At 43.7% G+C, this 13,980-nt stretch overlaps 1 protein-coding gene across 1 annotated transcript; it reads left to right on the forward strand.

Annotated features, from left to right (window-relative positions):
• Positions 1–284: 284 nt before the first annotated feature.
• On the forward strand, positions 285–13,598 carry CSUI_001883 (uncharacterized protein). The gene is made up of 6 exons (XM_068062086.1): positions 285–2,738; positions 4,304–4,860; positions 5,101–7,369; positions 8,795–11,386; positions 11,980–12,107; positions 12,583–13,598. Exons 1-6 carry the CDS (start codon positions 548–550, stop codon positions 12,823–12,825), a joined length of 7,980 nt encoding a protein of 2,659 aa, XP_067925938.1. The 5' UTR covers positions 285–547; the 3' UTR covers positions 12,826–13,598.
• Positions 13,599–13,980: the final 382 nt, after the last annotated feature.

The following is a 13,980-nucleotide window of genomic DNA, read 5'->3' on the forward strand; positions in this document are numbered from 1 at the left end:
GCAGTACCGAATAATGTTTATGCACGAGTGCGCAGGACGTGCTTCAACGATCCATATCTGTTGTTAACTCTTTTTTCTCCCCGCGAAAGAGATTCGCGTGAGAGAAGATCGAGTTTTATCTCGAGAGATTCGTTTTCTCTGTCTACGTTAAAGACAGAAAGACATCAGGGGAAGCTGTTCTAGACTCCCTCAGACGAGATTTCCTTCGCCGCTATTGAGCTAGCCGCCTCCGGGCAGCAGCCCGCGCTCGGGATGAGGATTGGGACTTTCCCCTCTCCCTTTCTTTTTCTTCTTTCCCCTTGAGTAACTAGACTGAGAAAACCAAGCCAGCTTTTACTGTCATGAAATGTTTTTCTCTCCCCATTCTGCTGAAACTTCCCCGTGTGGAAGTTGCTGACCGTCGATAGTGGTTGTCTTCTGTCAGAAGATTCTCTCTGCCCCCCCTCTCTGTCGAACATCGTCAGCTAGCCAACAGCTAGCTGTTATTGTACTCGATGAGAAAGGAAGAGATATAGAGAATTCTTCGGATGACGATAAAGAATCTGATATGAATCTAGCTTTCTGTTTATTCCTGGTTTGCCTTGGGTTTAGGGTTGACGGAGTGAGCGACTGTTCGTGTCTTCACATCTTTCCCGGTCTGCTTATCTCACACGTATCTGCGGACGAAAATGGTAGAGTCGAAAAAGAAGTGAATGATGAACGAAGAGATCGGAGACAAACGGACGGCTTGAGATCTTTCTTCCCCTTCTTTTTCTTTGGTTTTGAAGAAAAAAAGATGGAGAGCGTTCTCGGGTTAGATACTCGGTACGGTGATCCTGGACGTAAGGAAATCGGCGCGAGATTAGTGAAGAATGCAGTGTATGTACACCCTCATGCTCCTCGTGTTTCTCCCTCTCTTGTTCCTCAATATATCTTTCCCAAATCTTCTTTTGCCTCGTCTCAGAATGGTTTAATTTCGAACAGCCATCCCCGTCATCTTCATGACCATACTAATAAAGATACCATCAAAAGTTGTATTCTTTCTTCTGCTTCTTCTACAGGATCTCTCTCGTCCCCGTCTGCTCATCTATATCAGCGTAACCATTATCATGTTCCCACTTCTATGTACACATCACTCGATGCCATCCAAAGAAATGATCTCGCTCTGAGACCCCTCCCTCAGCTGCCGTTCGTATCTTCTCTCTCGTCTTCTCAAGCATCTCCACCAGGCTTTCTCCCATCTGTCAACACACCTAACACAGACCTCTCTCTTTCTACTCCATATCCTCGCCTTCATCAGCAACATTCTCATCTTTATCCTAGTCCTAGCTTTTCATGTAACTCAGCTGTTCCTACATATCACACTTCCACACCTTCGGTCTCTAATTCTGCTTCAAGTGCTTCTACTTCTCCTTCCTTTCCTAATGGTTTCCTACCCCCCTCCCTTGTAATACCACTGAAAGAAGAAACTTCTTCATCCTCTCGTCCTTCTCTCAGTGATCCTGAAGCTTCTTCAAGCCGTATAACAAACTACTCTTTCTCTTGCCCTTCTTTTCGATCTGGAGACTACAGGATTCCCTCTGGCTGTGCTGAGGACTATAACTCTTATCAGCCTTCTACTTCTTCCTCGTCTTGTGTGTCTTCCGATGCATTTGACCGTACTAGTCAGAATGGAAGTCGAGGATCTTCACTCTATAAAGGAGAACAAGAGACATCTTTAACGTCTTTCAGGCATCCTTCTCTTGGGCAGTCAGCGGAGGAAACTTCTTCTCCAACTTCTTTTGAAAGTCTTACACATCACATTCCTCCTCTTTATGCTCATGCTCAACTATCTGATTACGGTATACGTACACCTGGGGAACAGCTACAGCAAGACCTACTACGGGGTCGATGTCAAGGAGGAGGATGTGAACGAGAAGAATCTCATTTGAAGGAGAGAAGTGAACCATCCAACGCCTCATTTCTTTTTTCTTCATCTTCGCCTTCTCATTATCATGATGAACCCAAAAGAGACTCCTCTTTCAATCATGTTGATAGTTCCCTTAGAGCCCGCGGATCTACTAAGAATAGTCCTAACATTACCATGAATCAAAATAGCAATCGCTATCCTCCTAAGAAGGCTTCCTTTCATGAAAAGAAGAGTTCTTCCTCATCAGTTTCCGACCAATCTCTTATCTATCGATGGATTCCCAAGGTTATTACATCGATATTTGAAAAGAAGACGGAGGATAAAGACGCGGACAACAGTACGAGAGATGAGAATGTGAAAGAAAGACAAGAACTAGTAGAAAAGCGAAACCAAAGTCAAAAAGAACGTTTCGTGAAAACGGCCACGTATTATCACCAGGGAGGAGATATAAGAAGAAAATATTTCCAAGGAAGAGGAGTAGAAGGAGAACAAGGAATGAAGAACAAACAACAGGAAAGAGAGAGGAATCATGTGTATGTATGGAAAGAAAAGACGAAGGAGAATGAAGTAATACAGCAGGATGACATAACGAATTCTCTCTGTTCTCATAATCAAGAAACAAGTCCTACCACTACTCGGCCATTCTCGTTTGCCTATGACGAAACTGTGGAGAGCCGAATGGAGAATACAAGACTCTTTCCGACTATACAAGAAACGTCTCCGCGAGTGTTTTCTCTTCCTCAGGTTTCTTTTTCAGCTTCTCCGATAGGGTCATCGTCATCGGCTTCGATCTCTCCAAATGCTGGGGCAAAGGACAAAGGAGAGAATTTTTTTCATGAGATGCGGAAAAGTAGGCATAAAGATGGTTAAGAAAAGACGAGACTCTTTATGATCATGTTCTTCTCTCCACTTGGCACTGCTGTTGTTTCTGATCTCTCTGTTTGACTGCATGTATATACGTGATTGTAAAGAAGAGCCACACTCATCATGAATACATACATGTACACGTGTGTGTGTATTTGTGCATATGTATGTATATAAAGTGGCATATATATATATATATATATATATATTAGGAATACATTCATATTGTCATCGAAATGGTTACACGCGACGTTACTTACTCACGCGTGTGGATAGCTAGCTGAGTATACATACACATGAAAGTCTCAATGCTAACGCACACTCCTCCCCATAGTGCGTATATGCATTCATATGTGTGAGGGCCTGTATCTGAACCTCTGTATGTGTGTGAATATCTGCCTGGGCACGTGCGTACATAAGTGTCAAGGCGGACACAGACGCGTTTCTAGTGCGTATCTACGTTTTATTGGTGTAGGTGTGCATCGGATCTTCTGTATGTGTGTAGAGACTTAGCTGGGTATACATACGTATACAAGTCTACACACACGCATTTCTGTAGTACGTGTCTGCATCTGTATGTGTAGATGGTTGTATCCGATCTTATATCTGTGCACATAGCTAACTGAGTATACATACGTATGTAAGTCTTAATACGGGCACGCGGGCGTCGCTATAATGCACATCTGCAACCATATGTGTAGCCGCGTGCGTCCCAACTTGTGCGTATGTACGGATCGCTAGCTGAGTGTACATAGGTGTGCAAGTCTAGGTGCGAACACACACACGTCTCTAGTACGTGACTCCCATCTGTAGAGCTGTGTATCGGAACTTATGTATGTGTGTGGACACTTAGCTGAGTACGCGCGTATGCTAGTCTCAGTGCGGACACACTCGCGTCTTTATAGTGCAAATCTGCCTCTGTATCTGTCGGCGCGTGTATCCGAGCTTATGCATCTGCCTAGATAGCTAGCTGAGTCTACATATTTGAATATATAGGTGCCGATGTGAACGCACGCGCGTCTCTATAGTATGTATTTGCATTCATACGTGTAGCTGCCTGTAACCGAATTTCCGTACGTGTGTGAATAGCTGGCTGGGTATACGCACGCGTGTAGGTGTCAGTCCGGACACACAAGCGCCTCTACAGGGTATATCTACGCCTATGTGTACAACACTCGTTTGTATCCACAAAAAAGTAACGTATGTACATGCGTAGAGAGATAGCTGAGTACGCATTGCTCTTTTTGTATACTTATGAATCCAGCCTTCTGTAACCCCTCTATATTTTCATAGCTTTGGCTTACACACACATCTGTCGCACTATCTATAGTTTTGTAGCCCCGCGTACACGCCTTCATTCGTTTATATACGTATCGTCTATATGCACTGTATATCTTTGTGCATACATGCTATACATCCATTCTTCCCTCTCCATGTTGCCCTTGAATTAGAAGATGAGATGGTTGACGTGTCAAGTTTTCCCATTCCGTATTTCTCTATCTGTAGTCCATCTGTGGTCTTTCTTTCTCCTTGTCTGCTTCTTCCCCTTAGATAACGATGGAGTAGTTTTTGCGGAGCAGGTTCCTTTACCATCACACGCTCCAGGTCAAAAAGATCTCGGTTGTCATAAAGATCTTATCTATCGATTCTGGCCTTTCCATGGAGTCTCGCCATCGAAGCTCCCAGCTGACTGCCCTCCTCCTCCACCTCACCATCGATTCCCGGACCAACAAACTTTTCAACTTGGGCAATCCGATCTCCATCAAAAGATAGAAGCAGAGAGACTACAGAGTAGTACAGTCCATCAGCCTCCGCAAAACAGCTCCTTTTATGAAGGATCTTTCTACCCTTCAGGAGTTGGACGGACTCTTTATAATGAGGAGACCAGAAGAGACGGAGCAGAAAAAGAAGTACAGGTAGGAGAGGAGAATCACTTTAGTCTGCCAGGTCAGATGAATGAAGGTCATCTTCGCCCAAACCTCCATGCACAACAGGATTCGTGTTATAAGGAATTAATAGGAGAAGAAGAGAGACACCGAGGAGGAGAAGACCTAGGCGATAAGGAAGGAGCTAATGTAGGTCAGGAGATGGATACTGCGTTCTCTCAGGTAAGCGAAATGTTTTCGTCTTTGGAATGGTCAGAAGAAGAGAAGAATCGAAAGAATTGTATGGAAGTTTTATTACGTTTTTCTCTCATAGAGTGTACACACACCTCCAGCAGCAGTGTCCCGTATCTTTCTGCTGTAGCGACAATTACAACTTCTACTACCGTTACTCATGATGGATATCATCAGAGCCTTCATCACCAAAATCTTTCACGAAATCTGTCTTGTGTGTTTACTGTGCAGCAACAGTCAGGGCGCCCTTCGACACCGGAGTTTGCCGGAGGAGAATCTCCTGTTTCACCTTATCAGACGGAAGAGGCTGAGTTGGAGAAAGGTAGTCCATTAGTAGGAGAAGGAAGAGGAGAAGGAGAAGATAGTCCCGGATTTGGTATACATCGCCCTAATTATCATCCGGCTTCGTATACACCGAGTTATCACAGTGGAGAGACATCTCTAGGGGAACCGACTTATTCTAACATAGGGATTAGTCAAGACAACCGACATCAACCTCAGCCCCATCAACAGTATATCCAAGTCGATACTCTCGGTACGATTCCTGTGAACTCGACAGAAATTTGCCCCTCCCCTCTACCTTTCCCTGTGCTAGGATACCAGGAGAAGATGACCAAGAATGAAGGACCAAAGGGAGGTCTTATAAACAAGCACATGAATTCTTTGTCTCCCTGTATATCTCCTCAGGATAAGAATGTCCCCCTCCCCATGGAGAAAGTTCATTCGCAAGAACGAGTAGATCCTACCATCTTTCCCGCTTGTTTTTCATTCAATCTTTCCTGTCCTGTCTTACCAGAGAATGAGCGACCGCAACAGTCGGTTCTTTTACAAAAGCACCAAGACCAGGAGACAAACGAAATTCCTCTTGAAGCCGAGAATCTGTATAGTCAAAATCTAGAGGAATGTCTTTCTTCATTCCCGGATATCTCTTCTCCGTCTTCTTGCGCGCAGGAGAGAGATAACAGGACCGCGACCACCTTTGAAGATTGCGTCGCTGTAGCGTCAGATCTTCCTGGCCATTACTCCACAGGCAAACACCCAACCGGTATCTGCCATGAAAAACTTCATCCCTCTCTTGGGTCTTCCTACCAGACGAAGAATGAAATGACGATGAGATCTGAGACTCAAACGAACAGTACAGAGGATATGAAGGTCTTCGGAGAGAAGGAACAAGAAGAAGAAAGCAAGAAAGAAGGAGAAGTCCTAGTCCAAGAGCAAGAGAAGAATTATCAAACCTTAAAGATCGAGAATGGTATGAATCCTCTTCATTCTCATGAAGGCCCTCCCAGCCAGGCCGGCGAGAAGAAGGGTACTAGGATGATGAAGAACTCTGTGATATACATTGACAATCACATTCTCAGAGAATCTTGTGCGACCAAACTCTCGTCATGTTCTCTTCCTGAACCTCAGGAGAAGAGAGGACGGGAAAGAGAGGGAGTCGTATTACGATCAGGAGGACCTGTCGAGAAGTATATCACTCCTTCTACAACGACCCCTGGAGGGGATAGCTATGGAGACACGCGTGCTGCCTACGTTCCGAAGACAGATGATTCTGAGCAACCTCTACGATTATACCCTTCTCCTAATTTGGACTCTCAGGACAGGAACTCTACAGAAGAAGTGAATCCAGCAGTTCGTAGAAGAAAACAACAGCTCTTACAGATCATGAAGAGTCAAGAACAAGCAGAAGAAAGAGCACGGGAAGAGCAAGAAGAGGCGAAAAAAGGGAAAGGAGAAGTCCAAGGAATTCAAGTAGATCATCAGCCAAAGCAGATGCAAGAGCAACGCGAGACGCCGATCGCGTTGAAAAAGCAAGTGGATCAACTTCTTCTACGTAATACACAGGCACAAGCCATACTTGAAGGAATCAAAAACGACGCCAACGTAGAGGGACGCGGCACTGCCCTGAAATATCAAAAGAAGGAGAAAGATGAAGAGATAGAGAAAGAGAAAACAGGAGGAGAGCATGGATTGGAAAGTTGGGAGGAGCGTTTTGAAAGAAAGCTCCTATCTACAGGAGAATACGCCCTATGTAAACAGTGTGACGGAGTCATTAAACTTGCAGAAAGGCAACAAGAAAGAGACGGAATGAAATCTGCTCCTATCTCTCTCGTACATCAGTCACATAAGGCTCGTAGACAGGAGAATGATGAAACGGAAGAAGAGAAAGGAGTTTTCTGTCGCTGTTCTTCTTCTTGTCTCTCTTCGTTTCCTCATTCGCAGTCTCATCCTCATTATCCCCCGGCCGAGAATACGTACGAGGACAGCCATACTTTTACGAATACTCATAAGACTCTTTCTTATGCTTCCCATGGTGAAAAGATGACTTTTCCGTCTTTCTTGGACTTCGATAACAAGGAGATACGTTCTAGGAAAGATCTCGACGATGAACGGTCTGAGAGAGAGATGCCGAGAATTCGCCAAGAGAAACAAGTCGTCTATGGTGATCATATAAGGAATGAAAAAGAAAAGGCAAATCCCTCTTTGAAAGGGCATCGAGGTATGTTGTTAGTGTTTCTTGTCTTTCCTAGATGAAGCAGGAGAAGAAATCTCATGTAGTTGAGTAGAGCTAACCGCAGGATAGGTTCTTATGATCGTAGAGAAAACGTATCTATATCTTTCTTCCTTTCTGTAGCTGTTTTAAGCCCCATTCATCACGGTATTCCTTCGTATCCAGGTATACATAGACATGTTCTCTTAGCTTCCCTTAATCAGTGACCGTCTCTTTTTGCTTTGTCTTGGAGAAAGGTTCTCATTCCCTTTAGATTGATAGAGTAGTCGTCCTGCTGAGGACGTCTCAGCAATACGGTGAGCATGTCTCTACGAGAGATAAGCCTCGTCGTCATCTCCAAGAGGAATTTCATTGCTGTACATTTACATATGTGTGTGCACGGTGTCTGTATATACATGTATGTGACCTCTATATCTATATAGGTATGTGATTGCTATTGCCAGCCTTAGTCTTTACAAGTTTTACGTGTTTGATGAGCACTCTGTCTGTAGTAGTAGTAGCCGCCAAAGTTCAGCAGGTGACCGTTCGTATAAAGAAGGAATGTTTACTGCCAAACCGTTTATGGTCTCGTTGACTTACGTATCTCCGTATCTCTTAGTTTAAACACAGTATGGTCTCATTATTTGTAAGCGCTATAGCTATCTGTCTTTTTCTTGGTATATATCTTCATAATATATATATATATATATATGGAAGCACCGGCCAGGACCGGAGTTTGATAAGTTGACCGTGAAACCTCATGCGGAATGTCTGTTAGTGCGTCTTCTTTCTCTCTTCCTTCTTCATCTTCTTCGTCCTTAAGCCACACCTTCACCCCGTGCTCCTAGTGATGTTAAAGTGAACTCCAAGGAAGGTGAAAAAGAGGAAGACATGCAAATAGTATCTCAATCTGTATACATATGTACATGTGCAGTTGTTAAAAGGTCATAGTTAATATAGATGTCTCTCTGTCTTTCTATGTATACAGCTTATCACAAAAGTCAATCATCACTCCATCCTTTCATGTATAAAGAAAAAGAGAGAAAGCAGTCGTACCTTTGAAAGGAAAGCCTCGAGGCCAGATAGATGGCTTATGACATCTCCAAAGAGCTAGGCGTAACACGTGTATACAAACCTTAAGCATGGTAGCTGTGACAACTCATCACCTCTATTCAGATCTCCTTTGAATGTGTGCAGCTCATGGGAGTAAGTATACAAAGATCTCATGAAGTATCTTTCTCTCTCTCTATGTGTATATATATGTACACATACGTATCTGGCTGACTGACTCCTAACGTGGAGAAGCAAAAGAACTTCCGAAGATAGAGAAGACATCCTTCGGTTTCGTGTCCTTCTGTCTGAGCAGAGAGGAATACTCTTGCTACTACTGGGGCATGATGAGAATGATGTGACGTATCTCTTGTCGTTGTGCAGGTTCTCAAGACTGGGAGTGTAGTGATAAGAACGAAGAAGAAGTACAAGGAAGAGAAGAAGTGAATGAGGAGGAGAAATTTTCCACGATGAATTCCGGAGATAGAAGAAAGAAGACTGGTGAGGTTTCTCTTGATGTTGTCCTTGAGGAGAAGACAGAAGAAGAAGAGGCGAGAAACGCGAGTAGTTGTCATGCCTTTTCTCCCTTAGCGAATCACTTAGGTCATACGAAAAACGCGACGAAAGAGAGAGTACCAGCAACAGTCCCCATGAGGAAAATGACAGAAGAGAAAGGCGTCGGAACTTCACCTGTTCCTAGCGATAGAAGAGGAAGAGATCGGGATCGTTATCCAAGTCCCCCCCTAATCAGGAGAAATGTAGGAGAGGGGCAAGCCGCGCGGCTTGCGAGATATCTCCCATACGGAGGAAAAGCGATTGAAGGTGATGATGTAAGACCGACTGTAACTGAAGAGATCCTCTCTGGACGTCTTACAAGAGAACATGAAAAAGGCGAAGGACACGAAGACGAAGAGAACAAGATAACAAGGGGAAGCTGGCTCAATGATAAGAATCCGAAAAAGAAAGGTGACGTCGATGTGGATGTGGTCGCCTTGACGAAAGATGATGAAGATGAAGAAGAGAAAGCGTATTCTCATGCGGCCATAACAAGAGAAGGAAGACATCCATACAGAGGAAGAAGTCCAGCGTCTTTTATGCCGAAAACACCCAGGCCCAGTTATACTAATTCCATAACTATCTCTTCTCCTTCCTCTTCCACATGGTCTCCTGTATCCTCGCCTTCTATTCATGATGCGTATGACGGACCTCGTCGTCGCCCTAGCCATTGTAGAAGTATGTTTTCCAAGAGTCATAGTATATCTCCTCGAGGACCTCATAATCGGATGATTTCTTCTTCCTCATCTCCTCCTCGTAAAGCCTTATTTCCAGGCTCAACAAAGACCTGTCATCTTCATCCTAATCATCAGCAGACTAGAGGATACGCAAGCTGTGGTTCATCTCCACGGTGTCAGCAGCAAGGCCTGATGTCTACGCTGAACTTCAATCGTATGGATGCGGCAGAATTAGCCGCCAAAGCATGGCCTGGCGAAAATGCCGGAGATGCTTGGAGAATTCAAGAGAGAAGAAGAAAACAAGAACTCCAATGGATGACAAAGAGAAAAGAACTCGAAGATTTAGTCGAAGAACAGCAATGGAAACTAAACCGTCTATTAGAGGAAAGAGCAAAGAGGCAAAAAGAAGAAGAAGAACAACAGCAACAACTCCTTTTCTTACAACAGCGTTGTCAAAGAGAACTAGGAGAAGCGTCCCTGAATAGATCAGGAACAAGCGGGAATCATGAGGGAACAGGAGGTGGAATGGTATGGACTACGAATGAATTAGGGTGTCCTGTACTTCTCATTGGTGGAGAAGAGAAAGAACCTCTTGAACTTTTCAAAGAACTTCTCCCTCATGTCTTTCCAGGCCAGTCGTATGAACAGATGGTCTCTACTGCGAAGACAGCTGTTGATGAGAATCAGAAAGAACCTTCTGTCAATGAAGAAAGAATAAATCAAACTCAATCTCTTCTTCTTCAGCTTCAACAGCAGCTTCAGCAGCTGCCTTCAGACCAAGAACAGTCAAGCAGCACCAGCAGTAGTCATCTCAAGGATAACACTAATACCACGAGCAGTTTTTCTTCTTCTGGGGCTTACCCTACTGAAGGTCACGAAGAGAAGATGAACGGAGTTGAAGACGAGCGCATCCATGAGTGTGCGGAAAATAACGCGAATGAGCCTCACGAGCACCAGCTGCACAGCCGTCGGAGTAGCAAGGAAGAAGAGAACTATATGAAGAAAAAGAATGGAGAGGAAGAGGTGAAGAACGAGGCGCAAGGAGAAGATAGAGCTGAATATGAGGAGGACGAGAATCATAACCACAAGGAGAATAAGAGTGAAAAGGAGGAAGAAGTCTATGAAGCTGGACAGGAAGAAGAAGAAGACAGAGAAGAACAAGAAGAGAGCGAGAAGGGAAAAGAGGAGGAACAAAAAGAGAGAGAAGGACAAGAACATAGAGAGAAAGGAAAGGATGAAGGAGAAAAAGAAAGAGAAAAGAAAGAGAAGTCGTTAAAGAATATGTCTGCATATGCCAAATATCTTCACGAGTTTTATAACATTCCATGGACTCCAGACAGCGATGATACCGAGAGATATCTTCATCACAAGAGACAAGAAAACCTTGTAGCTAGGACAAATGGGATAGCTGTAAGAGATTTCTATTACCGAAGAAATCCTACGGCTACCCTAACAGGGAAAGGAGCAGGAGCTCCTGCTGCTACTGCCGGCGGAGGTGGAGGAGCACCTGCTCGAGCCGGAGTTAATGAAGGAATAGTGTCCGGTCAACATCATCTCAATAACAGTACTAATGCTAGTGATACTAGTGCGAGCCGAAGAAATTCAGCAACAAGGGGGTACTCGAATGTTTCTTCAGGTGTATCTACAGCTCCCCCGTCTCAAGTACATCATACGGGAGTGAGGAAAGTTCAGCAAGTGGTCGAGGAAGGAATGCCTGTCCATCCATATATCAAACCAACAAGATGTAAGATGACCTCCCGATTCTCGAGATCTTTGTATGTACCCCACAAGATGTATGTGCTAGATCTCTAAGGATATTCCAGTCTATGTATCTGTCTGACTGTCGATAGCTATCTCTATCAATCTATGAATATATCGATCTCGTCCAGGCATGTCTTGCTTCCTGAGGATGTGTAACGAATATTCTGCCGATGTGTCTACTATGTATGTCTGCGTGGAAATCTACGCTTCTATTCTCAATGTGCATCTTCTTCCCACCTTTGATGTATCTACCTCACAGCGTATTATCTGGTGTGTGTGTAGAGTGTGCTAGGTGCATGTTTTCTACTATCAAGCGTAACTAGCCCGCATATCAATCTCCTCAATGTACACACGAGTCTATCTACAACTACATCCTAAGACATATACATATGCTCTTATGTATCTCTACCACGAGAGATGAATAAATCGATGTGCATATACATACGTCCATGTGTGTACATATAGATATATACGTCATATCTATGTATAGATGTGCATTGGTGAATGTTTCCGCCATGATGAACTGAGTTGTTTCCTCTCTTTTTTCTCCTTCTTTTGTATGGTGAACTGTCTCAGCTGTCTTGGCGAGACCTATGCCTTGGGATACGATTGATCAAGCCTTAGCAGATCTCCACAATTCTCATTCAGGACAGCAGAGCTGGAAGAAGATTAACCGTGGGATATATAAGTATGGAAAAGTCCAGGTAAGAAGACAAAGAATGTACACATCCATTCAGGCGTCTCTTAGATGCCCCACCGAGATATAGAACTTCCCTCTCTTCTTTCATTACCCCACATTCACCTGTATGCACGGGTATCTGCATCTACCTCCATCGCTCTATCGATCTTTTCATCTCCCTGTCTTCGTATATCCGTCATCGATCGCGACGGAGGAATGTCATTTCTGTATATCACTTCCCGTTCTTTCAGTGGAGCCTGCGGCGTCGAAAGTAGAAGAAAGGCTCACTAGATCGACTGATCCGTATAACTCAGTATCTCTTCTCGTGTCCCTACTCATCTTTCCTATCGACAGTGGACTCTCTCCTACCATTGCTCCATCTTGATACAAATACACTAGTTCTTTCTCTTCGTACACATATGTATCTAAGGGAAAAAAAGCTTCTGTATGTATATATATATATATATATTGTTCACTTCTCTATCTTCGTTTCTGTACAGGTGACTCTATCATTTATCGGAAATCGTTTAACAGCCCAACAGGATAATAAGAATGAAGACTTCCGTCTGGTGTGGAACAAGGGGGCGCGCGGCGACGTCTTGAAGTTCATCAGTTACTGTGATAGCAAGGAAATAGAAGAGATGACAAAGCTACAGGAACAGCTGCGACGATCTCTAGGAGAGGATTTCCAAAGAGGAAGAACCTCAATCGAATGCCTCACCTATCTACATGACGGAATGTAAGTGCGAACAAAAAGAAGAGACAAAGAGGTAGATATGATGAGATCTAGTAGAGGGCGTATCATGATGCAAAGAGATAATGATTTAATAATGTATGGAGCGAGAAAATCCATATCTTCATCTATGTATGCATGTATCTACGTGTGTATGCGTGCCAAGTTATAGATCTGGAGAGTACTCAAGACGGAAGAACGTCTCCGTACGTCTTAGTATATTACACGTCAGCTCTAATTTGTGCTCGCTAGTGAATGGACGAAGAATCTGATAGAGATGAGAGAGAGCGATTTGCTCAAGACATCTGGAGGAGAAATGAAATAGATGTCCTTGATACGAGAAAGAAAGAACGAAGGGATGAAAAGGAGTGTAAGTAGTGAGTGAGTTTCATGTTCTTCTAAACTTGTAGTGAGTGTATCCATGTCAGAGAGAAACAGAAAGAAGAGGATTGATACAGACTGACTAATGACTAACGGACGAACCAACAGACAAGAGAAAATGTTGGTTGTTTCATAGCCAAAGAAGAGAGAGAAGGGTCGGATGGAGAGGTTTGAAGTCGAGTTTGAGAGAAGAATCGTCGGAGAGAGCTCTGAATGAAAATTGAAGTTCAAGTTCAGATGATGATGTGATGGGTATCATGGTACCGATAAGAGAAGACTTCAGCCACCTATTCTTACGTTCCCGAGAACATGTATATTGTACATTCTTTTATCTTTCTGGCTTTAGTTGAAAGGAGAAACAAAGAAAGAGACGTACTTTTGAAAAGAGAACGAAGAGAAGACATGATGACGTCTATGATCTAATTCTTACTGTCCTTCTTTATTCTTGCTAGGAATGAGTAAACTCTTCGTTTTTCTTGCTGGTCCCGAGTGAAGGGACATGCGTGAATGAAAGAATAAGTCGATTTGGTCTCCTAACTTTCTTATAATTTCTTATCAAGTTTCTGCTCGAAATACACACCCCGACTAAGATACGGCTCTTTCTTTGTTTCCTCTATCTTTTCTGTCTTTCTCTATCTTTTATACCTTCTCTTTGAGTCCCTGGTTGTATGAAGAAGAATTAGTTTGTAGTGATCAATTCACAGTCATGGCGATATAGTCCGCCCTAGTAACGGCTACAGTTATATCTTCATCAACTGGCAAATATCGTGAAGAACTCCCGCTG

This window comes from Cystoisospora suis (genome assembly GCF_002600585.1).
Source record: "Cystoisospora suis strain Wien I chromosome Unknown contig_763, whole genome shotgun sequence".
Lineage (NCBI taxonomy): Eukaryota > Apicomplexa > Conoidasida > Eucoccidiorida > Sarcocystidae > Cystoisospora > Cystoisospora suis.